The sequence below is a fragment of the Pogonomyrmex barbatus genome, unplaced genomic scaffold (genome assembly GCF_055798465.1).
Source record: "Pogonomyrmex barbatus isolate J1 unplaced genomic scaffold, ASM5579846v1 scaffold3, whole genome shotgun sequence".
Taxonomy (NCBI): Eukaryota; Metazoa; Arthropoda; class Insecta; order Hymenoptera; family Formicidae; genus Pogonomyrmex; species Pogonomyrmex barbatus.
The window spans coordinates 8,338,918-8,361,977 of record NW_028297127.1 but is presented as its reverse complement, the minus strand read 5'-3'; the positions used below and the strand labels follow the sequence as shown (position 1 = coordinate 8,361,977).

The window sequence follows — 23,060 nt, the reverse complement described above, 5'->3', positions numbered from 1 at the left end:
ACCAAAATTTTAAAGCAATTAGATTACATAAATATATAACTAGCTCATGTTTAACACGCAATATATATATATATGTAAATTATTTTATTTTTCATTTGTTACATTTATTGTCCGCGCAGAGAAATTAATTATGTAAAATGACAGAGGAAAATATAATAGTTTAATTTCATTGAAATCTCTCGAAAAATGTAAAATAGGAATGGATAGATATGGAATAAGTTGTTTTTTTTATGTATTTTCTCGTCGATGTAAGAATAATTCCATCAAGAGTTATTCTCTCTCTCTCTCTCTCTCTCTCCCTCTCTCCTCAAGTTGAGCGACTATTTGTTAATCTTGAACATATTATCGAGTACACAATCATCTCGCGTAAGTTTTAATAAGTTCCTGTATCGCGTAAGAAGTAGTAAAATAACAATTAGGAGGATTACCTATATTTATTACAAACGATAATTTTTACAGTTTAAACAGATTCAGCGTCATGTTAATATTATGTGGACCCGCTGTCTTTTCGAACGTTTCGTGTTCCACAATAATACACATCCGCGATAGCACGTAATAATTTAGCTCAAAGAGCCGCGTTAAAACTCACACATTACACATCTATATGCGGTAATACTCAGAAATTATGCTACAAACTAATCTCATTCAGAAACGAGTACCTACTCATTGCGGTTATGGATATGTAATAATATATATATTGTCGAAAATAATAATATAAGTCGATAGCACATAGAACTATATGATTATTCTAACAAAATATAAAATATGTTAAATGCATTTGTAATACTAATGTCGGCATTTCTCTAAGCACAATCTTCCTTATTATACGGAATTCTGATATGAATTGATAAAAAGAAAAATATATTGGCGCAATCTCTTGCGTGTAAACTTGGTAAAAATATCGTGATACAAATGGGGATTCAAGTTTATCTTAAAAGAAAGGGTAAACGCATAATGTATGATAATTAAATCAATTTTATTTCGTAGCAACATCTCTCGCATGATAATGTGAATATTAACATTGAAGTCGTTGATGCTCATTGAATTTTCTTTTCTTTTTTGTATTTGGCTAAACATCGAAAATCAACAGAACGGTGTTGCTCAAATTTTCGTGGCACATTGCAAATATCAGTTGAACATTTATACGAACGATACACTGTTGAGCATACTACCTACATTTATAATTCGTTCTTAGATCACGAGATGTACCACGAAAACTATATTTGTTCTTTACGTACGTGTTTTATAATTTTAATCTCTTCGCATTTTCGCGCATATAATTTATATCTGGCTAAAAGAATTGTCTATCTCACGTCGCTTTTTCCTTCATGCATTGCTAGTATACTCGTGTTTGTTGGATTTGGAAATAGAATATAGATGTACACACACGTGATTATGCGGAAATTTGTATAAATAAATGTCGATGTGTGTAATTATATTCCTTTGGTATCGGACATTTTATTAATTTAGGACAACATACGATATAACATACTTGATGCTACATCTATATACATCAAGTATTATTCATTCTTTTTCACTAATCCATCCTTAGGGTGATCCTTAACAGTCACCTGTTTCTTACTTTCCGCCATTTGCGCCTCCATTTCCCCAGAGAAACCAAACTCATTCACTCGAGTGTGATCGATCTTGTATATCCATCTTTGGTACAAAAATATGAAGAAAACAATATCGTCGCGGAAGCAGCCGATCCTGTACAGAGTCGGCATTTTTATCACAAATGCAAAGATGTCGTCGATGAATGTGTTTAGAAATTTGTACGACAGCATACGCCATGGAAGATGCGCAACGCTCTTCAATTTGTAATTAATGAATAGCTGCGGCGTCATCATAATGAACCCAAAGGTCAATAAAAATCCATATAACATACTGAGAATCCAAGAGTACCATCCTTTATGTTCTAGATACATTAAGGAATAAATTGCATATCCTCCCAATAGAGGATACAAAGCCCATGAGAGATATTTAAAAGCGAGTCTGTCATACTCTTTCGTAGAAGACTCTACGTACGAGCCTTTATCTTGGAAAGATATCTTCGGAAAAATTCCTAATATTCTCACTTCTTTATTGACATTAATGTCCATAACTTTGTTAATCTTCCATACCTCAATGCATAAGCCTATTGCGCAGCTGATGCGCACGACAGTGTTTGTCTCGTTATCCAGAACGTAAAGAAGAACAACGAGAGACTGGAATACGTTGAAAAATACAGAGCGAACCGATAGACCCTCCAGGGATTTTCGGTTATTCCAGAATTGAATGTCTGAAAAAAGCATGAGAAATTTTTTTCAGAACGCGGCTGATATGATTATATATAATATGCGCGATGTGTCTATTCTTTATTAGTACAATTTTTTTTTTATTAGTATTATTTCTTTTTCTTATTCTTTATTGATATAACATGAATTCGATTTTTAATAGCTTACCATTCTTAAATGCTAAAAATTCAAACACGCTATGTAAGATTGATACGATTATAGTTAATCCTAGTAGATATGGATTTGTTTCGAGTAAAGTTTCTTTCAGGGTATCTTGATCATTATCATCCTCATCGGAAACTTCTCCTATATGAACAATGATAACAAGATGATAAAACTTACTAATCATGCAATTAAAATTTATATTTTAATTCTTGTTATTTTTGAAGTGTAACAAACCCATAAATGATGATGTCCATTTGTTTCTGACAGATTGAGCTGCATAAATTTGCCATTTGAACAATGAAAGTGGTTGATAAGTTAATCTAAGATCCAATTGTTCTACTGTATCATTTAATGGTTGATAGTCCCGCTGCATATTCCAAAAATCATTCATATATAGTATTGGTTTATAAGAATTTCCACCAGGTAAGAAATGTATATCTAAGGAAAAAACAATATAGAGTATACTATTTCCACAAATAATATAAATGTGTGTGAACTTACATTCATCTAGAGGTTGTGGTACCTGACCATATACCCAGTTAGTTTCATCAAACACCAAATTAACAGTCAAATTTGGGTGCCAGTGGGATACATATTCCTGATCCATCAATTCAGCTTTCTACAAGAGTTCACATGTTTAGTATAATACAATTTATATAACAATTTTGAAAGTCAAATACACACCGCTATCTCTTCTTTACTAGCTGTGCTCTCACCAGTTAACAAATTGTGTCGCTTTTGGTATCTAATTTTTTTAAACTTATTTAACATTTTTCTCGAATAAGACATATAGTCACCAGCATAAATATCTTTGCCTGCTTTGGGATTTGGCGATTTGCCACTTTTCGTTATGTATACATGAAGATAGATCGAGCCATTTTGTTTCAATTGCTCAGATGGGATAAATGTGTGCTCAAGTACCCTAGATCCATCTCGGTTCGGACCACCATACCAATCTCCATAAACTAATCTTTCTTCAAACCAAATTAAAGATCGTGGATCATCAAACCTTTTAAAGTTCTCAGATTCCGACAGATAGACACTGAGATCGAATAGTGTTCCATTCGAAAATATATTTACAGCTTGTAAGCGCGTGTCGCCGACGGCGTTGGGAGACTTAGGATTATTATCAGAGCGTCTAAAAAGGCTACTAATAAAATAAATTATAAGGGCTCGTATAATTAATGATTTCGTTATGGCAAAGAACGACTCCAGACGCGACTGTTGTGCCTTTCGTCTCTGTTCATTATTCTCCACATTTGCCTGTAAGAAATATTCCTGGATTAAAATTAAGCTATAAGATTTTCCTATGTTCGTATGTAAAGAGCGATAACTAAAAAAATAAAAAAATGTAAGGTAAATAAATTTTATCTATCGTTTTATTTAAACATATCTAAAATGATTATTATACAATCTTTAAAATTAAAAGAAAATGACAAAAAGTTTATGTATATTTGAAGAGATGTTAATATCATCTTTCAGAACAAATTCTCTTTAAAAGTCTCGGAAAAAAAGTAAAACAACAAATATAATTTAAGGGAATTAACACACATCTGTTTCGTCGTTATTTTGCTCAGTTCTTGGAACCAATTCACCGTTGAGCTGACTACTATCCATATTTTCTGTGACATCTACTTCCGCGTTGTCACGACGATCGTCCTCTGTAACCACCATTTTTTTTCTGTCAAGTCCCGTGGTCTCGTGAGCGCCCTACCACAGAACATATACTATGAGAAATGAAAGCTCTGTATATAAGATAGGCAACGATGTAGGATTAACACAATGGACGGCGTACACAGCGCCGCTGATTTCATTGCTTCTCTCACGGCGGGAAGCCCTAGAGACATTGAGTGCTTTCCAACAAGGAAAATTTGTTGTTACACAATGTGCCACTGTAAGAGGCACTGTGGGTGCTTTCCAACATATACACAGGCGACACCGTGTAACACAATGTCTACACTGGTGCTTTCCATCTATAACACAGAGAGACACAGAACGACACTGCAAAACACAGTTCGATCCTAAGTTTGGCCGTGTCAGACGTCAATGGGTGCTTTCCAATAAGGAGAGTTTGGTGTGACACAGAGAGACATTGTAAGATACAGTTATAGAGTTTAATTGGAACACATAAGTTACTAAATACTAGAGAGCGTAAAAGATTATGACGTAGGAGAAGATCATCACGCATAAACATGAGCGCATTTTTTTCGTTATTATCCATTATGCCAGTGCATTTTTTGAAGAATTATTGATACTGAAATAAATTTAAGTAAATTATATGTATTGATTATTTCATTTCTAGGTACAAAGCGCTTTATTTTATATTTGTGAAATAACTATGATCTTTTCGATTTGACATTACATGGAATCTCATTCATTTCAGGTGAGTATAATAAATAATTATAATAAATATAATAAATAATTCCTTTTCTCTTTCAAGGAAAACTTCTTTTCTTTTGAAACAAGTATGATGCTTAACATCACCTAATGTAGAAATAATTCCTTTACAATGCTGACAAAAGAACATATCTGCAATAAAAATTAATCCAATAGAATTTGTAACTAATAATGGGTCATCAACAAATACGTAATGTTTTTAAGCTTATATAATTCTTTAAATAAAAAAAACTGAATATTGATTACCTAAGAATTCCGGGTTCTACGTTATTCGAATGCGACGAAGATGTATATATATACACACACACACACACACACACACAGAGTGTCCCGCAGCATGTGTAACACCGCTCGTGAGAAGATAGACGGGAGCGAGATAAATGAAAATATACCATTTTGCGATATTCGCAATAATTGTCGAGTTATTAAATTATGCGGGACATTCTGTATATATATATATATATATATATATAATACAGTGTCCCGCAAATGGCCAAGCGGTCATATGCAGGTAGAGCAGACTAAACTGAGTCGAAAAGTCCTATACTATTTTGCAATTTTCGCAAGAATTAACGAGTTATTATGAAAATAATCAAATTGCAAGCGCGCGATGGGATAAAACCGCTCGATGAAATACACATTCGCCATTGTTAGGCATGCGTGGAGCACATTAGGCGCACGTAACATACGTAGGAAAGCATAGCCAATGCCGCTTGCAATCAACAATTCCACGCGTGCCTAGCGACGGCGAATGCGTGTCTCACTGGGGGATCCTATCTCATCGCGCGTTTGCAATTTTACTATTTTCATAAATTAATAACTCGTTGACTATTGCGAAAATCACAAAATAGTACATCGCAAAGTAGGATTTTTCGACTCAGTTTAGTCTCTACTTGCATATGACCGCTTAGCCATTCTTTTGGGACACTCTGTATATATGTGTGTGTGTGTGTGTGTGTATTGTAAGAAATAAACGACCATGTAAGCGGTTATAAAGAGATTCGGATTATAAACAGCTAACTATAAAGGAACCGTCGTGCAGACTGTCTTAATAGTAAGCGAGGGATCCTGAGTTCAAATTCAGTCAGTCTTCATTTATTTTTCCGAATGTAATAAATATCTTTCAGCATATATATATATATATACACACACACACACACACCTATTTCGCATGACCAAATACTTTGTAAAAGTATATATATTTGTAAAAGGCGTAACAACTTTTAGTTAAAGAAACTTTTTTCTTCAAGAAAAGAATAAAAGCTATAACAATTATCGAAAAAAAAAAAAAAATTACATATTTGTTATTCAAACATATATAAATTTCGTGTGTCGCTATATGGGCCGGTCTCACCAACTCCGGTTAACATTATCAGCCAGTTAATTTAACCAGCAGAATTGCCAACAGCAAGAAATCCAAAATTGGTCTTGGTCGTGTACTTCCTAATCTATTCATGACAAAGAGAAAGTGTGTAGAGTGTGAATTATAAAAAAATAAGTATTATATAAATGTATGCTTTGAAATATAAATACAGATGTTTACAAAAGTAATTAGGTTAGAAATGAAAGTTTTTATTTTGCAGTTGGCAGTTCTCAAATTTAACCCGCTGTTTAACTTAACCAGAATTGGTTAGGTCGGTTCTATATAGCATATATGGGATTTCATGCGCATGCGTGTTCTTTTTACTTCATACGCATGCATATGAGTTTTATACATGCTTTTTCGGAACCATGTATTTGACAAGTTAGCGGTGTAATATATAAATACAAATATAAATGTCTACGATCAAGGTAATTTTTTCTTTAGAAAAGGTAAAAAAATTTAGTAAAAAATATAGTAAAAAATTTTTTTACTATATTTACTATATTTTTTACTATATTAAAAATAATAAAAAAATTTTTCACTTTTTATATTTTCACCATAAAAAAAGGAAAAGTTACATGATTGATACTCAGAATAAAAATTTTATAAATTAAAAAATGTTTTAAAGCATTTTTGAATTGATCAATTGATAAAATTTCTTCTTCTAATTAGTCAATCAAATGTTTCGAAACATCTGTAGCAAAACTTTGACCGCATTTTAAAGATGGAAATCGAGATTGGGTAGGAATGTAACCAATCCGAACAAAGTTCATTAAACTTGAAATTGGTTTTTTGTCTGATTGGTTAAATTCTAATCTAATCTCAATTTCAATCTCTCTAGTTTGATATAATTTTAGATTTGTTCGCGTTTGCTTGCATCTCCCAAAATTCGATACTTAAAACTGAATAGATATATTTGCGGCTGATAGAGAAAGAAAAAAAGAAAAATTCAAGTACAAAAAATATAAACAACGTGAACAGGCCTATTAATGAAAAGGTTTATGAAAGATTCACACCACATTCAATATTCGATAGCTTTTCTACATGTGAATGTATTCTTATTTGAGGAATTCTATGCAATATCTTATTGTTTTTTTTGTTTATGGCTCTTTAAGCGAACAAGAGTGAAACTAATATGGTTTCCTGGAAAAACATTGGAAAAACGGGGGGCACTCGAAAGTGGGGATTGACATAATCAATTAGAAAACGCCGTGACACTAACATGATTTTCATTGCAGAAGTTTTGGTTCCAACAACTTTTATAAATATTTTATGTAAAATTAAATAATTGGTCAACCAGTAATAACACAGTAATTAATTAATTTAATAAATAAAAGGTACAACAAACTGATCTAATTTTTTATATTTATTATATAAAATATAAAATATATAAAATATTTATTATATATTAATATCATTTAATTTGTATTCAAATTTTCAAGTTTTTGTGGCAATATAACTTTAACATAAATTTGCATTTTTTATTTTTTATCGTCGAGATCGTTAAAAAAATTACGTTATAATTACGTTATAATAAATTTTTAAACAGAGTTTAAAGGAAGAAAAGTTATATTAATATAAATATTATTACAGATTATTTCGCTCAGCGAAATACTGAATTATTATTATTATTAACTTTTACACTTAGCCATCTAATCTCGATTTACTTCAAAATGAAGTGGATTTAGGGAACATCGGATTGAAATTACTCTGCTAAGAAAAGAAAATTAAAGTAGATCTAAATTAATCCATTTATACTTAAGAAATATTACTTCATTCCGAAATGAATCGGGATTGAATGGCTGGGTGTAAACTAAGTCATTGTTGTTATTATTATTATTATTATTATTATTATTATTATTAATATATATTAATATTTATTTAACATTTCACCATTACATCCCTATATAATATTATTTATGACAGTTCTTGTCACCTATTGTTCTTCACATCACACTATGGCTATGTTCGAAAACACCACCTGAATGACTCCGTGTATTGTTTTATTCTTATTTAACATTCGATGAACAACAAGGATAAAATGATACACGAAATGATACACGATCACTCGACTTCGGTGTTTCTGAACGTACCTATATATTGCCCTATATATTGCCTATAGTAACTAGTGTCAATTTCAACGCATGCGCAGAGAGGACGTGTATCTTTCTTGCACATACTTTAAACAAAGTATATCCTTTTCTACGTACATCAACTCTCACTCCTCAACACTCGGTCTTGGTATACTATGGGCTTTCCATTTAATGACACAAGTTAACACAAGTATCATTTTGTTCTTATTAATCATTGAAAGCCGAGAAAGATAGAACGATACTTGTGTCGATTGTGTCAGGTACAGTAATAAGGGTACAGTATAAGAAAGAACAGTAGGCTCACTCTACTCAAAAAGTGTATTAATAATTGTCTCATGCGCATGATGGTTTTGCACTATCAACAATATGGCGGTTTTTTAGCGTCAGTTATACTGCTCAATATATAAATGCGTGAATATAAAAAAAAAACATTAATTTAAAAGTGGAGTGCAATATTTTTATGATTTTATATATATATATATATATATATATATATATAATAATTTTATATATGTATATATTTATGCATATGCATTTTTCATATAACGTGATTCTTAATAATATTTACTTATATGTATATGTGACATAAAATATTGTTCAAATTATTAACTTTATTTATTATAATATTTGTATGTATTAATTTTGTTCATAATGTTGTAGGTCGCCGTATATTTGGAAAAGAAACAATTTCACGAAACGTGGATAAAATTATTTTACAAGAAACATAACTCCAATCTAAAAATTAAATTCGCTAAAAGTATTATTCTATGCAAAAGTTTATGATATTCAAGATGGAATAATAACTATAATTATTAATCAGATAATAATTTTAACTATTAAATCTTAACTATTAAACTATTAAAAATTAAAAAGTGAAGAATTAAGTTTAAGAATTAAAATGATCATTGTGCAAGATGTTTGAAATAAAAATAAAAATAATACAGAATTTTTTTTCATTCCTGAGCGCTAATATTTTTTCTTTATAATTACAACTTTAAGCACAAGATAATCAGAATATTTTTAATAATAACCTTTCTATTATATAATTATTTTTCTATAGAAATTTAATCTATATAAATTTTAAGGTTAAAAACATAGATATGTAACTATGCAAAATACACAGCATGTGTATGTGTGTGTGTGTGTGTGTGTGTGTGTGTGTGTGTGTGTGTGTGTAACTAAATTAAAGGTTAAAAATTAAACGAACTTATTAAAAAAACTAAAAATTAGTTATGCAAAATATTATTATTCTCTAAATTGTTGTATTTATAATTACAATTAATTCACAATTGTAATATATCTATGTTCACTTTAACGCATATCAATTTAAATTGTAGCCCGCGCACAATCAAGAACATGACGGTTGTGTAGCATTCAGATAAAAAATGCCGCTAAGGAGTTATCTTACTTTCTTATACAGTGGTACGGTTAAGGGCTTATTACAAATGCTTTGATGTATTTTTTGATTAGTGTATTAATAAAATTTTTTGTTTTGATTGGACAATCAAACACTTTAAAGCATTTGTAATGTTACATTGACCGTAGTCTTAAGCCTAGTCTACAATGACATAACATAAGGCTATAAGGCTGTAAGGCGTGGTTGTAAGAATCTATTTAAATGAATTATTTTCATTTCTTATGCTTAACAATCTTACGCTACAATATACAGTACATTTATACTGTGACGTAAGGTTGTTAAGCATAAGAAATGAAAATAATTCATTTAAATAGGTTCTTACAATTACGCCTTATAGTTTATGTTATGTTATGTTATTGTAGACTAGGCTTTAGGCAACAAAGAATTTACTAATACATCAATCAAAAAATGCATCAAAGTATTTGTAATAAGCCCTTGACCGTACCCTAAATGGAAAGCATGCACACTTATATCTATAGGTGCACTCGGGTGTTATTTCTGAACACATCCAAAGCGATACACTCAGTGTACTCTGATAGAATCGGAAAAAATTAAAACTAATATGGCGGTCTCGCGATAGAATTTAAATGATTTTTTTTTAATAATAGCAATTCTTTAATTTCAGTTATATGTATTCACATAATTATATGCAAACATATAATGAGAAAAAGATTTAATATTAAATAACTTTATTTTTAGTTTTAAATATTTAGAACCAGTTTTATTATATAGATCATATTATATGGATGCATATTTGAATATAATTATGTAAATATATAAATATATATATATATATATATATATAAATATATATAAATATATGATTGAAAAAAATAATTTAAACTATATAAAATAAAGTTATTCTACATTGAATTTTCTTTTCTCACTTATATGTTGTACATAGTTATATAAATACATATAACTAAAATTAAGAAATTATTTTTAAATACAATATTTTATACATAATACATAATAATAGAAAAACATAATATAATAAAATATAATATACATATTTACACATACATAATAATAAAATAAAATTAATTATTAGACTACAAAATAAAAAATTAAATTATTTTTGAAAAAGGAACACAAATATGTAAAAAATAGCATACGTTTAAAAATATATAAAAATTATTATTAATTTTATTGTAAATAAGCAAAATAAAATTTTTACATTTTAAAGAAAATATTAAATATATTAAAAATGTAGTATTAAATGTAGTATTAAAATATTTATATTACATCCGCAACGAAACGACTCGATCCACCTCGTTCTTGTTTGCAACAAAAACACAAGTTTGCAACAACAACAACAACATTAACACTGAAATACTATTAAACACTCAAAATGAATATTTTGCAGTAACTGTTAATTCACAGTGACCGTTAATAAACAATAAAATTGACGATAAACCAGTAGAACCATAGAATTTTTCTATATTTATGAGAGTAAACATAATTTTTTCATTGCTACTAGCGCACTCTGATAGAACCGGGAACTAAGAACTCGTGACCGCCATTTGAGTTTTGCTGGCTCTGCTGCATATCTCACAATAATCTCATAAATCTTGCAGGTTATAATCGTAAGTAAAGTATTATAAAATTAACTATGATCAATTTCTTATCCTACGATTATGGGACTAATGTAGAAAACCTTAAAACATATTGCGCATGCGTTTATTAAATTCTTGCGCGTTTTGTGTGATCACAGGAAAAACGAATTTTTTTAACGCGTCGCTTCTAGTCGCGCGTAACTCATGACGCGCTTGTAGGCAAGAGCCATTATACACTGTCGCCTGTAAACGCCAACTGGCGCCTGTAAACAACTTTATGCGATAATAATAAAAGTGTTCTTTTCGGAATTGTGTATTAATGTCAATGCAAAATGAATATAACAGATGCTATTCGACGACGGGAATATGGATTTGGTGAATAGATATGAATACATATATCTTATAAAAGATTTAAATGAATATATTTTATATGGACGTAGGTTATCTGGTCGCAACAAGCTAAATTAATTTTGTAATTTGGAAGAATTATTATTAAGATGTAATTCAGTGTTACTTTTATTAAATTTTACTGATATTCTGTATAACTAGAAATTTTATAATTAGAGAAAAAAATATTTTATTTCAAATATTGTTCATTATTATGCAATTAATATTATCTTTGAATTACAACATGTTACAGTTGGCAATTAATCTATTAAAAATTTTCTTTAGAATTAACCAAAAATTGAACATTAACTGCAGATACTACAAGACTGTAACATAAGAAGAAAATGGAAACAAATGATAAAAAATTTAAATTATTGTTTGAAAAGATAAAGTATTATTTAGTTTATTTCTGAAATGTGTTATTAGGAATCAATGAAATATTTGTAATATTGTTTGTCAATTATGATATAAATATTTTACAAAGTAACAAATATATAATTAAATGTAGTTTAATCATTTTTTATAAAACTTCATGGAACTTTAAGAATTTGTATTTTATTTTGAAATTTTTGTACATTTGTGATTTCATTGTTTTGTTGACTTTTTGTTTTTATTTTTATATTTGTAATGTATCAAATTTTTAAAATAAAATCTGATTCTTACAAAAGTATTTGTAATGTTATAATATATGAAATATTAGAAAATGGAATATACTATAATATATTTTGTAAGAAAATAATATATTTTGTAAGAAATTGAAGAGGAACTGTTAGCATATTGTTATTGCAATCTATTTTATCTCTATTAAATTTTAATAATATATAACTATGATAATTATTTGATTATTATTTTGTAACTAGAAAAGATTGGAATGTTGTTAGAAAATAACTTTTATCTCTATATTGCAATCATATTCTATTAAATTTTAATGATATCCTATATAGGATATATCATATATCCTTTGTCTTTTGCAGGAATAATACATGATTATGATATTGCTCTTCATCGCTTGAAATGCTACTACAATGACGTATACCATGGAATAAGTCCAAATTTAAACACAGCTGACTACAATCCTGATCCACCAGTATTTGCATGCCATTTCTGCACCACGCCAGGATATGAGGAGATTCTTGCCTTGGCAAACGAGGATGGGAAAGTTGCCTTTCAGAATACTAGGATTAAGAATGAATATAATCAACCATTAGAAGGACAACAGGTTTATCTTGATTATCAGATTGAACGAGACCTCTTGAAGGTGGAAATATATTAATATTTCTATATATATATTTTTTAAGGCACACTATAATGCAATCTTTGATATTGCTTGGATGCCTGGGGAACAAAAGTTAATTACAGCATCGGGAGATCACACAGCGCGCTTATGGGATATTTGTAGTTCTCAGATAAAACAAATTAATTATTTTCATGCACATACAAGAAGTGTAAAAACCGCAGTATTCCGTGATAATGATAAAGGTACTTGGATATCATTATTTAGAAATATTCGTATTTTTTTAAAGAAAATTGCTATGTATTTTTTTCTTGTAAAAGATATATATATATATATATATATATATATATATATATATATTAATACTTTATTTTAATTGCATACAATCTAATTTTATATTTCTCACAATTATATAAAAAATTTAATCGCTACTTTGTAATCTGTTGGGCAGTTTAATTATATAATGCATTTTAAAATTTTAGCGGTCTTTGCAACGGGTGCTAGAGATGGTTCTATCATGATATGGGACATTCGAGCTAATCACAACGATCAACCTAAACCAGATAATTGTATTGCCAATGCGCATAGTATTGGTAGCATGGTTAATTCAAGAAGGAAAACACCTGTTCAAGCATCGCGAGCACAAAGTATTACTGGTTTAGTGTTTCAAGATTATTTTACATTAATTTCATGTGCCGCAGGCGATGGGTAAGATACCACAACCGCACATGATATGATACATCTTTTCACTACAACATAATGTATTCTATTTGTTGCAGTTTATTAAAAGTATGGGACCTGCGCAAAAATTACACTGTCCACAAAAAAGAATCGACTGCTAAGCATCTAATGAATTACGCTGGCAATAGTACTAGGAATGGTTTTTCTTCGCTGTTAATATGTCCAGCTAGGATTACATTATATGCAAGTTGCATGGATAATATTATTTATGCTTATAATGTATCATCATATAATCCTAAACCAGGTAAACATTCCTTTTTTTCAAAATAAATTGTATACTAAGAATCAAAGTCATAGAATGGACTCAAATCTCCAAGAAAATATTCTATTTTTCCCAAAATTTTGAAACATTCTATATATAACTATAATTAAAAAATTCTTTGAAAAGTTTACGTATATTTCATTTATATTATTTTATTTATATAGTTTATTACATGTAATAGCAATCGACCAATACAAACTGATACAAAAAAAGGATAGAAAATGAACGTGTAATGAAATTTATTATTTATTTCTTTATATCATCAATAATATATACTCTTTTTTTCCCTGTCTCGTTGGACTTATGATAATATTGATATGATAATATTGATACAATGTATCAATGACTTCAATAAAATGAAAACGTTCTTTTTATCGCAACAGTGGCGAAATATTATGGACATCAAAATCGTACATATTATGTAAAAACCTGTTTGAGTTCGGATGGCCGTTACCTTGCCAGTGGATCTAGTGATGAGCTCGCGTACATATGGAACACAAGCAAACCGGGCGCGCCGATAGTTAAACTTTCTGGTCACACGGAAGAAGTAACCTGCATTGCGTGGTGTAGTGTAGGAGAAACAAAGGTGCCATTTTAGCGCATTTGTTAATATATAAATATTAAATATACAACAAAATTTTTTATTTTATATACTATTGCATATAAAAATTACTAATTATATATATATATTAGCTCTCAAATTCGCAATTCTGAAAAAAATATCTAGAAAGAAGAGTTCATCTAATCCCGAAGATTATTTCAGATAGTGACCTGTTCCGATGATTCCTGTCACCGAATATGGAAAGTGGGACTCGAGGATAAAGAGGATAACGAAGAAGTAAAAATACGCGGTCGCGCTGAGATCGTGGGAAAATATCATTTAGAAAATATGAAAATAGAAACCACTCCAAGTTCCCGATACTCGAATATCTACCAAGAAACTAGCCCAAGTTCTCAATATTTGAATATTTGCCAAAAAACTACACCAAGTTCAGAGGAGCATAATACTATTTCTACCTTGGGTAAGAATAAAACGTATCGAAAAATTTATTTAAGTAAATAAAAGATGTTAAAAAAAAAATGCAACGTCTCAGTTTGGAAAATTTTTAGATTATAAGCTTTGACTATTATAAATAAAATTTGTCTCGTTTTCAAATATAAATAAAAAATATAAATATAGATAAATTCTATATTTTTTGAAAAAATATTTTAATTCCACAGCTGTGACTCCCGAATTTAATGAATCTGATAAGGAAGATGATAATAAACTCGGTTCTACCAAACGTAGTTATCTACAAATGATGATGGGCTCAAGGTCTGAAGGAAAGTTTAAATCTATTTTATCACCTATTCACGAAAACGAGACCTCTGCAAAACGAATTCACATGGACAATCGTGGTATGAGAAGACTATTCAGTTCAAGTAATGAAATTCCTACTACTAGTAGGGATAACGATTCGGATGAACCCAGTACGAGTCAGTCTGCAAGTAAGAATGAAGCTCCTTTTTCACCCACATTAAACTTGCCAAATTTTGTGGTGGATGGTACAGCACCACATTTACTTGAGATATCACCGCAAAAGTACAAAGAAAACGTCGATTGGTTGACAAAAATTAGAAAGGAAAGATACGAACAGAAAAAAACTTCGTCAATTTCGAATAGCCCGAAGACTCAAGTAACACCTGGTCGAAGATCTAATAGGTCGCGATCGACCGAGCCCCAAAAGGTCACAAAACCAATAAAAAGTGGCTCTTTACTGGACTTTTTTAAAGCCGCTAGTAAGAATAATGAAAAAAATTCTTCAAATAATAATAATAATAATAATACCAACAATAATTTATCATCAACGGATACATCTTAAAAATAGTAAATTCAGAATTTGATGATTTACAAATTGAATCTTAAAATTTTTTTGTTGCAGTATTTTATATTGTAATATTGGAAACAGAGGATCTTGAAATACCGGTTATTAATATATCATATAATAGCAGTTGATGATTTAAACTCTAAATGAGCATGTAAAGAAAAAGAAGACTGGTTATGAAAGAATTTTTATGCCAATTTATAACATGATAAAGGATACATGAAAAGAAATAAAGCGAGTCGCAATATATCTTGCGTAATTTTTAAGATTTAAGACGAGATTTATATAGTTGTAAGAAAAACACAATCTGACGCAAATTTTTAATACAAGCGTTATATTACAGTAGATGATAAATGTATTGTACAAAAATTGTTATAGTTGAGATATTTTTTGTACACGGCGATAAATTATTTTTTTTATATAAAAAATAAAATATATTAAATGACTTTTTTACATAACATTTGGTTTAACAGTGTTTTACATCCTATTTTTTTCATTTTTAAGTAATGATTATTATAGTAGCATTAAATGCTCATAAAAATAACTTTGAATTGTTTTATTAGTTGTTTAACTCAGGATAGAAAATTGTTATAGACTGTGGAAGTAATCTTATTTGAATTGGTTTCAATTCATACTCTTCATGGTCAATATAAAACATCCGATCTCCATTCTGAAATAAATTAATATGGCTAAAATTTTTAAGAGACTTAATAATTGATCATAAAATAATTAAAATATATATTTTTTCAAGATATATTATGAATATGTGCATAAAAATTTTTATTAATATTTATAAGAAAGAAAAACTTACTGTCTCAGGATGTAATTCAATAGTCTTTGCATCTAATACTGAGTTTATTGGCAGTTCATTGTTTATTTCTTTTTTCCATCCTTTTTCGACAAATGTGGCATAACTAATATTTTCTGGGCCTTAAAGTATGAAAAATTAATTATAATTATTTTAAATTTTATGTTCAATATTTCAACAATAACAGATATTTAAAATAATTATTATTTCATAATTACCTAGTGTTATTTTTAACGAAGGCGTAGATTGGACTGGCACATTTATGTTATCCGTTTTTATACATAATTCAGTCGTCGAAATAGGCATCTCATGAAATATGCCACAATCTACATTTATTACTTTACTGTAATCAACAGGATTATCTAAAATATATGTCATTATATAAGATCATATATAAATAATTTATTACAAATTTATTACAAATTTTATAAAAATATTTTTACCAAGAGTAAATATTTGCCTCTTTGGAAGAAATGCATGCCACCATCTTTTATTTAAATTCGAAGATTGATTGTAAGAATTTTTGGAATAGCAACATGAACACCCTTTGCAAGGATTTGTATATTTCATTAGTGCATTGCATTTCCAGTTTAAGTTTGATTTGTAACCATTGAACACATAAGCTGCATATCTATTCGAATGTAGAAAGCATAAGACAAAATACAAACGCGAGTAAAGTCTTGTTTAAAGAAATTAAAAAATTTACTTGCGTAAAGGACCCCAGTACCAATATTTGTCAATACGTGCGTGTGTATCGCTCCAAGCTCCCCACTCTATGCCATCGACAGCATAAATCGGTTTTATAGGATTATCTGGATCATCCTAAAATTAAAATTTCTATTTCAATGTAATTTAAGCTACAAATTTGAAGTAAACGATAACCAATGAAGGTATGTACTTTCAACAATTTAATCTCAATAGCATCTATTGACTTAAAATTATTCTTAATAATTGCCATTGTCGCATCAATCATGTGGTGTATATCAGTTAAATCTGTATATTCTCGATAAAATATGCTTGCAATTGTATTTCTGCTTCCTAATGGCAAAATGCCAATAGGACATTGTCTGACTGAATGGAGACTGTTCTTGTACTTTCTCATCAAACCAGTTATAACATCTGATAAAGTACCATCTCCTCCTCCTACAATAATCGCGTCGGTAGGCACTTCCAGATTCATTATTACGTTACGTGCATGACTTCCTGATTGTGTATCGATAATTGTTACTGAAATGCCAGCTAAATGCAACAGAGGTTCGCAATACTTCTGGAATAATTTTTTAGCCTTTCTGAAAAGAAAAAAAAAAGGATAACAAGCAAAGAATAATCAAGATTTTGATTAAAATTTTTGTGACAACCTTTTCTTAGCAGCTGGATTTAAAACAACAGTCACATGACGTGGCCTGATATTTGTAGGGCAAGAACTATCTCCATACTTGGCTACATTTTCGCAACATTGGCGCATCAATTGTTCTGTACTAAGAATAATATGAAATTCAATTTCATATTTCAGAAAAAAATTTATAATTATACATTTAAAGTATCTGCATAAAAATAATGTATTGCCAATATTGTAAAATATGCAAATATTTATATATTTATGCAACATAAACATATATATGTTTATATTGCATAAATATATAAATATTTGTATCTTTTACAATATATAAATATTAAACATATATTGTATATTTTACAATATATAAATATATAAATATAATATACAATATATAAATATTTGTATATTTTACAACATTATTGTATAATATTGTATATTTTACAATATAACATATATATATGTTTATGTTGCATAAATATATAAATATTTGTATATTTTAAAATATTGGCAATACATTATTTTATAATATGATATATCGTATATACAAACATGCATTTGAAATTAAAAAGATTTTTTTTTTATCGTAATATAAATTCACAGGGAAGAGTTTAAGGTTACATTCTCCATGGTTACGTACTCGTATGTTTGTTTACCATATGAAATCCCATATGAAAAGGCCGCAATTCCCAGCACAGATTTTTTCCAATTATTTCGAATTGTCGTCAATAGAGTTAACACTTTAGCCATTGTTGATTAAAATATTAAAACCAATTGAAGTTCAATCGTTTTCTTGTCGCTCAATCCACACAATGACGAATGCGGAATAAATGGTTATGCAATTCTTGATTGATTTTATTTCTGTCAAATTACTTCTTTTCATCTATTTTTTTACATTTATAATTTTTTCAATTTTCCTTTTGTATGTTTCATAAAATGCAAAAAATTACGCCACTCTCGCCGACTAGCAAATCGCTTTTAAATTTTGCATCATTTTCTTTGGATTTATCAACACGAAATGTCCCTGCATTTCAGATCTTGTTATAGGGAATTAGTCTCACTAAGATACTTCGGAACTAGTGATATATATACCTATTTTTCATTCCGCTGTGTCGAGAGCACGCTCTCCCTAACGCATTCTTTCAAATCACCAACATGTCGAAGAGAGGTAAGTCTATTCTTGAATATGAGGGAAATCCGAGAAAATCGTTGCCTGGACGATCCATCGGGTCCGAATGATGCGATGAAAAGATAGGAACGTGTTTCGTCCATGCGAAGGGACGAGACGTTACTTTGTTGGTGAAAAGTAGAAATTAGAAGAAAGTTTTCCTCAATGATGCCGTTGGTTTTAAGATAATGCTTGTTGTTTTTAGGACGTGGTGGCTCGGCTGGAGCCAAATTCAGGATATCTCTGGGTTTACCGGTTGGTGCAGTCATCAATTGTGCTGACAATACTGGTAAGTATGTGAAAAAAAATAATAGAGGGAAGAAAAAACACATGTGTGTAATACTTAACCTAAACTTGACTCGAACGTGTTCATGCACACGAAAACTTTCCATTGCGTCTGATATTTTTTTTTTGAACGTAACATTTTCGTAAAATATTTTATATATCTTTATGTCAAAACATAATGTACTATAATACATACTATCTGTAATGTATAACACAGTGATCTGTCTTGCAAATAATAGCACTTTTATTTAAACTCAATTTTTTTATGTGTTTCCATCATGTGATCTCATCACATCATGGATTAGCTAGTATCATTTTATTGAATTGCTTACCTAAAAAACTAAAAAATTATAGGTCTGTTTTTCTTTTTTTTTTAAAGAAAAAAAGAATAAGTGAATGATACAAAAAATTTAGCTAAAAAGAACAAATCAATACTTCTGTTTATTTTTTTTAAGTACAGCAAACATAGATCTTTATAACATTCTTTAATAATGAATATATTTTTGAATATATATTTTTTTAATATGAATAGATGTTTTATTTTTTTTGTCTCATTAACAATATAGTCTTCTATAATAGTACAATTGTTCTTTTAGGGGCCAAGAACCTATATGTCATCGCAGTGCAAGGAATTAAAGGCCGATTGAACCGTCTGCCAGCAGCGGGATCTGGTGATATGATCGTTGCCACTGTAAAAAAGGGAAAGCCTGAACTTAGAAAAAAGGGTAAATTTTTTTTCATGTCTTCTGAATTTTTTTCCAAAATGAGGTATTTCAGTCCAAAGGCTTTAAAATACACTTAAATTATTACAGTGATGCCCGCAGTGGTTATACGACAACGAAAACCGTTTCGCAGGAAGGATGGAACATTCATATACTTTGAAGACAATGCCGGTGTAATTGTTAACAACAAGGGTGAAATGAAAGGATCGGCTATTACGGGACCTGTTGCGAAGGAATGTGCAGATTTGTGGCCAAGGATTGCATCCAACGCTAGCAGTATTGCATAATTCACATCCTGTATAGATCTACTGTCCTTAACAAAATAAATCTCAAAATAATTATTCCTTGTGTGCACATTGTTCGTCTATACATCTCAAAGCGTATAAACACGGAAAAATTTTTAAATTCCAAGACAGGATTTATCAAGTTTTGTATAACATGAATTGGATTAAGATCTATTTCTGATGGGAAATTAAAAATATTTAGTAAAGAGGAAGAGGAAGCATAAACTATATAATAGGTGCTTCCCATTTAGTGACACAAGTATCATTTTATCCCTTGTTCATCATTGAAAGCTAAGAAAGATAAATCGATACTTGTCGACTTGTGTCACTAAATGAAAAGCACCCAATATTTTATATAGACAAATTGTATCGAGTTTTCAATTCTTCGAATCGAATAATGTTTCGATTGATAGTTCTATCTTAACCAATCACAATGCAACGGATTCCGATTACGGTCATTGTAATTACAGTCATTGTAAAAGTCAAACTTTCATTTCCTTATATTTTTCCATTGCTACTGTTTTCAAGTGTATTATTTTCTTCACATACTTGATGATTGCCTAAATATATTATTATATATTTAGGCAATCATCAAGTATGTGAAGAAAATAATACACTTGGAGAAATATACATTATAAGTTAAAATACTTGATATTTTTATACATTTCAATATTACTATTGTTTGTATCATAGTTTTCTTTTAAAATGTCGGCAATGGATGATACTGCAGGTGGCTAGTCAAGAACTTCATTTCTTTTTTCCAATTCAAGTTGATGCTCCTGAATATAAAAAAAAGACAAGAAATAAAATTGTGTTTTCCACAAAAGTAATTCATTATAAATTATAATAAATTACTAATTACATTATAAATTACAAAAAAAAGATGCTACATATACGTATATATTTCTTCCACTGGTGTACTATCTGGACAAGAACCTAAATGTATGTAATCTAAACCCGTACAAGTGATGACACGTTATTCTAAATTGTCCAAAAGTTCTGAATTTATTAGAAAATTTCCTGTTCGATTCCATTCATTTCTTATTTTTGCTGCTTTCTTTGATGAGTTGCTTTTTATATCTCTCCATACCTAAACAAAAGTAATGTATAATAATGAATATAATATATATAATGTATATAATGTTCTTATGTTAATATTCATTATATACTTCCAAACAATAATTGAAAATGTAATTGTTTTAATATATTTCGATAAACATACCAGTAATAAAATTTAATTACATAAAAATTATGATTATGAAAAGCGTGTTAATATTTTTCAATAAATATACCGATATTACAACATATGTATAATATATGTAATTACATATTTTAATAATTACTAACAATAGAAAAATATCAGAAAATTAAAGTTTGACTTTTGATAATGTATTATGAACATACCGATTAAAGCAGTTACATTTTCAATTATTGTTTAAATTATATACCGTCTGCCATTGCTTTGTCGACTTTCCGAGTCCAGTACTTAATGAATTTAAAAAGTCTTTTAATTTTTTTCATTGTGTATGATGAATTTTACCCTCTTTAGTTAAAAACTTCTTGCAGTAAATTCTGAATGAGTCTCCATATATTTCACTAACTCTTCGTATTGGACTTGTGTTGTACGTGCCGTACGAGGTTTTCTTGTAATTTAAAAACATTTATAGCAGTAAGATAAATAGAATACTAAGTACAATAATAAATAAAATATGATAATAATAATTCAATTATACGCGTGTATGTTAGTACACGCATGTAATTGAACACATTCTCAGACCTAATTTATGTAATAGTCGCGTATGTTATTATAGCAATGTGTTCATATAATTTTTATAATTATACATATATTACTGTGTTTCAACAATCATTAATATATAGTTATATATTAATGATTGTTATTGATTGTATACTTAATAAAAATAATATAAACTTAAGAATAATGTAATAAACTTAAAATATATATACTTAAAAAAAATAAAAGTTTTTAGTATACATACCTGCATATACATTAATATATTATATTCATTAGTGCATAATTTTTTACTAATAACATAATAAAACATTATATACTATACATTATATAATAATCAATTACACACACACACACACACACACACACACACACACACACACACACACACACACACACATATATATAGGGTGTCCCGTAGCATTGTCCTCATCGCTCGTGAGAAGGTAGACGGGAGCGAGATAAATGAAAATGTCTTATACCATTTTGCAATATTTGCAATAATTTTCGAGTTATATAATATTAAAATTGCACAAATAAGAGCGCGTAACGACAATCCATGGATGGCGCGCTCATCTACTTCTAGGTACACCGAAAAAGGACCTCATTTATGCTCCTCATTGTACAGACCAGAAAAAAAGATGATGAATAATATTTCTGAACCAATAGCATTAAAATTCTAAAAAAAAATTGGCGAGAAATTTTTGGCGGAGAATGTTGCGTGTAATTTGTTAAGGTTAGATGTAAATTTGTAAACCTTTTATATTATTATAAAAAAAAAGATGGAAACGCAAGGAAGATATGTATATACTAATTTATATAAGTATGTGCGTGCGTGCGTGCGTGCGTGCGTGCGTGCGTGCGTGCGTGCGTGCGTGCGTGCGTGCGTGCGTGCGTGCGTGCGTGCGTGCGTGCGTGCGTGCGTGCGTGCGTGCGTGCGTGCGTGCGTGC

The 23,060-nt window shown here is 29.4% G+C and overlaps 4 protein-coding genes and 3 long non-coding RNA genes across 14 annotated transcripts; 4 read left to right on the top strand and 3 right to left on the bottom strand.

The window, feature by feature from the left end:
* Positions 1-957: 957 nt before the first annotated feature.
* On the bottom strand, positions 958-4,151 carry LOC105427104 (putative lipid scramblase CLPTM1). Its single transcript, XM_011638689.3, has 6 exons — positions 3,993-4,151; positions 3,126-3,704; positions 2,943-3,060; positions 2,676-2,879; positions 2,445-2,582; positions 958-2,281 (listed from the first exon to the last, which is right to left on the bottom strand). The coding sequence occupies exons 1-6, from the start codon at positions 4,113-4,115 to the stop codon at positions 1,521-1,523; spliced, it is 1,923 nt and encodes a 640-aa protein (XP_011636991.3). The 5' UTR covers positions 4,116-4,151; the 3' UTR covers positions 958-1,520.
* Positions 4,152-4,239: 88 nt separating this feature from the next.
* Positions 4,240-5,091, top strand: LOC112552637 (uncharacterized). The gene is made up of 3 exons (XR_003096707.2): positions 4,240-4,535; positions 4,744-4,824; positions 4,882-5,091. It is a non-coding gene; the product is annotated as an uncharacterized LOC112552637 (long non-coding RNA).
* Positions 5,092-5,365: 274 nt separating this feature from the next.
* Positions 5,366-9,240, top strand: LOC148935979 (uncharacterized). The gene is made up of 2 exons (XR_016139958.1): positions 5,366-8,705; positions 8,955-9,240. It is a non-coding gene; the product is annotated as an uncharacterized LOC148935979 (long non-coding RNA).
* Positions 9,241-11,482: 2,242 nt separating this feature from the next.
* Positions 11,483-16,216, top strand: l(2)dtl (WD40 domain-containing protein denticleless). 3 transcript variants are annotated; one of them, XM_089080080.1, is made up of 9 exons: positions 11,619-11,703; positions 12,629-12,873; positions 12,953-13,133; positions 13,371-13,596; positions 13,668-13,873; positions 14,275-14,477; positions 14,655-14,913; positions 15,113-15,670; positions 15,814-16,216. In XM_089080080.1, exons 1-9 carry the CDS (start codon positions 11,634-11,636, stop codon positions 15,885-15,887), a joined length of 2,022 nt encoding a protein of 673 aa, XP_088936206.1. In that variant the 5' UTR covers positions 11,619-11,633; the 3' UTR covers positions 15,888-16,216. The 3 variants fall into 3 exon arrangements, with proteins under 3 accessions (XP_088936207.1, XP_088936206.1, XP_088936205.1); XM_089080081.1 differs by having other exon boundaries at positions 11,483-11,642; positions 15,113-16,216; XM_089080079.1 differs by having other exon boundaries at positions 15,113-16,216.
* On the bottom strand, positions 16,074-18,897 carry Mulk (acylglycerol kinase-like protein Mulk). 5 transcript variants are annotated; one of them, XM_011638684.2, is made up of 8 exons: positions 18,557-18,897; positions 17,923-18,037; positions 17,463-17,853; positions 17,271-17,386; positions 17,008-17,195; positions 16,783-16,926; positions 16,568-16,686; positions 16,074-16,426 (listed from the first exon to the last, which is right to left on the bottom strand). In XM_011638684.2, the coding sequence occupies exons 1-8, from the start codon at positions 18,648-18,650 to the stop codon at positions 16,316-16,318; spliced, it is 1,278 nt and encodes a 425-aa protein (XP_011636986.2). In that variant the 5' UTR covers positions 18,651-18,897; the 3' UTR covers positions 16,074-16,315. The 5 variants fall into 5 exon arrangements, with proteins under 5 accessions (XP_011636986.2, XP_011636987.2, XP_011636985.2 ...); XM_011638685.3 differs by having other exon boundaries at positions 18,541-18,896; XM_011638683.3 differs by having other exon boundaries at positions 17,923-18,042; positions 18,541-18,895.
* A 32-nt stretch (positions 18,898-18,929) lies between these two features.
* On the top strand, positions 18,930-20,416 carry RpL23 (ribosomal protein L23). Its single transcript, XM_089080083.1, has 4 exons — positions 18,930-19,068; positions 19,274-19,357; positions 19,950-20,078; positions 20,166-20,416. The coding sequence occupies exons 1-4, from the start codon at positions 19,056-19,058 to the stop codon at positions 20,360-20,362; spliced, it is 423 nt and encodes a 140-aa protein (XP_088936209.1). The 5' UTR covers positions 18,930-19,055; the 3' UTR covers positions 20,363-20,416.
* A 693-nt stretch (positions 20,417-21,109) lies between these two features.
* On the bottom strand, positions 21,110-23,054 carry LOC105427100 (uncharacterized). Of its 2 annotated transcripts, XR_016139956.1 has the most exons (3): positions 22,357-23,054; positions 21,808-22,002; positions 21,110-21,449 (listed from the first exon to the last, which is right to left on the bottom strand). It is a non-coding gene; the product is annotated as an uncharacterized LOC105427100 (long non-coding RNA). The 2 variants fall into 2 exon arrangements; XR_016139955.1 differs by lacking the exon at positions 22,357-23,054 and having other exon boundaries at positions 21,808-22,347.
* Positions 23,055-23,060: the final 6 nt, after the last annotated feature.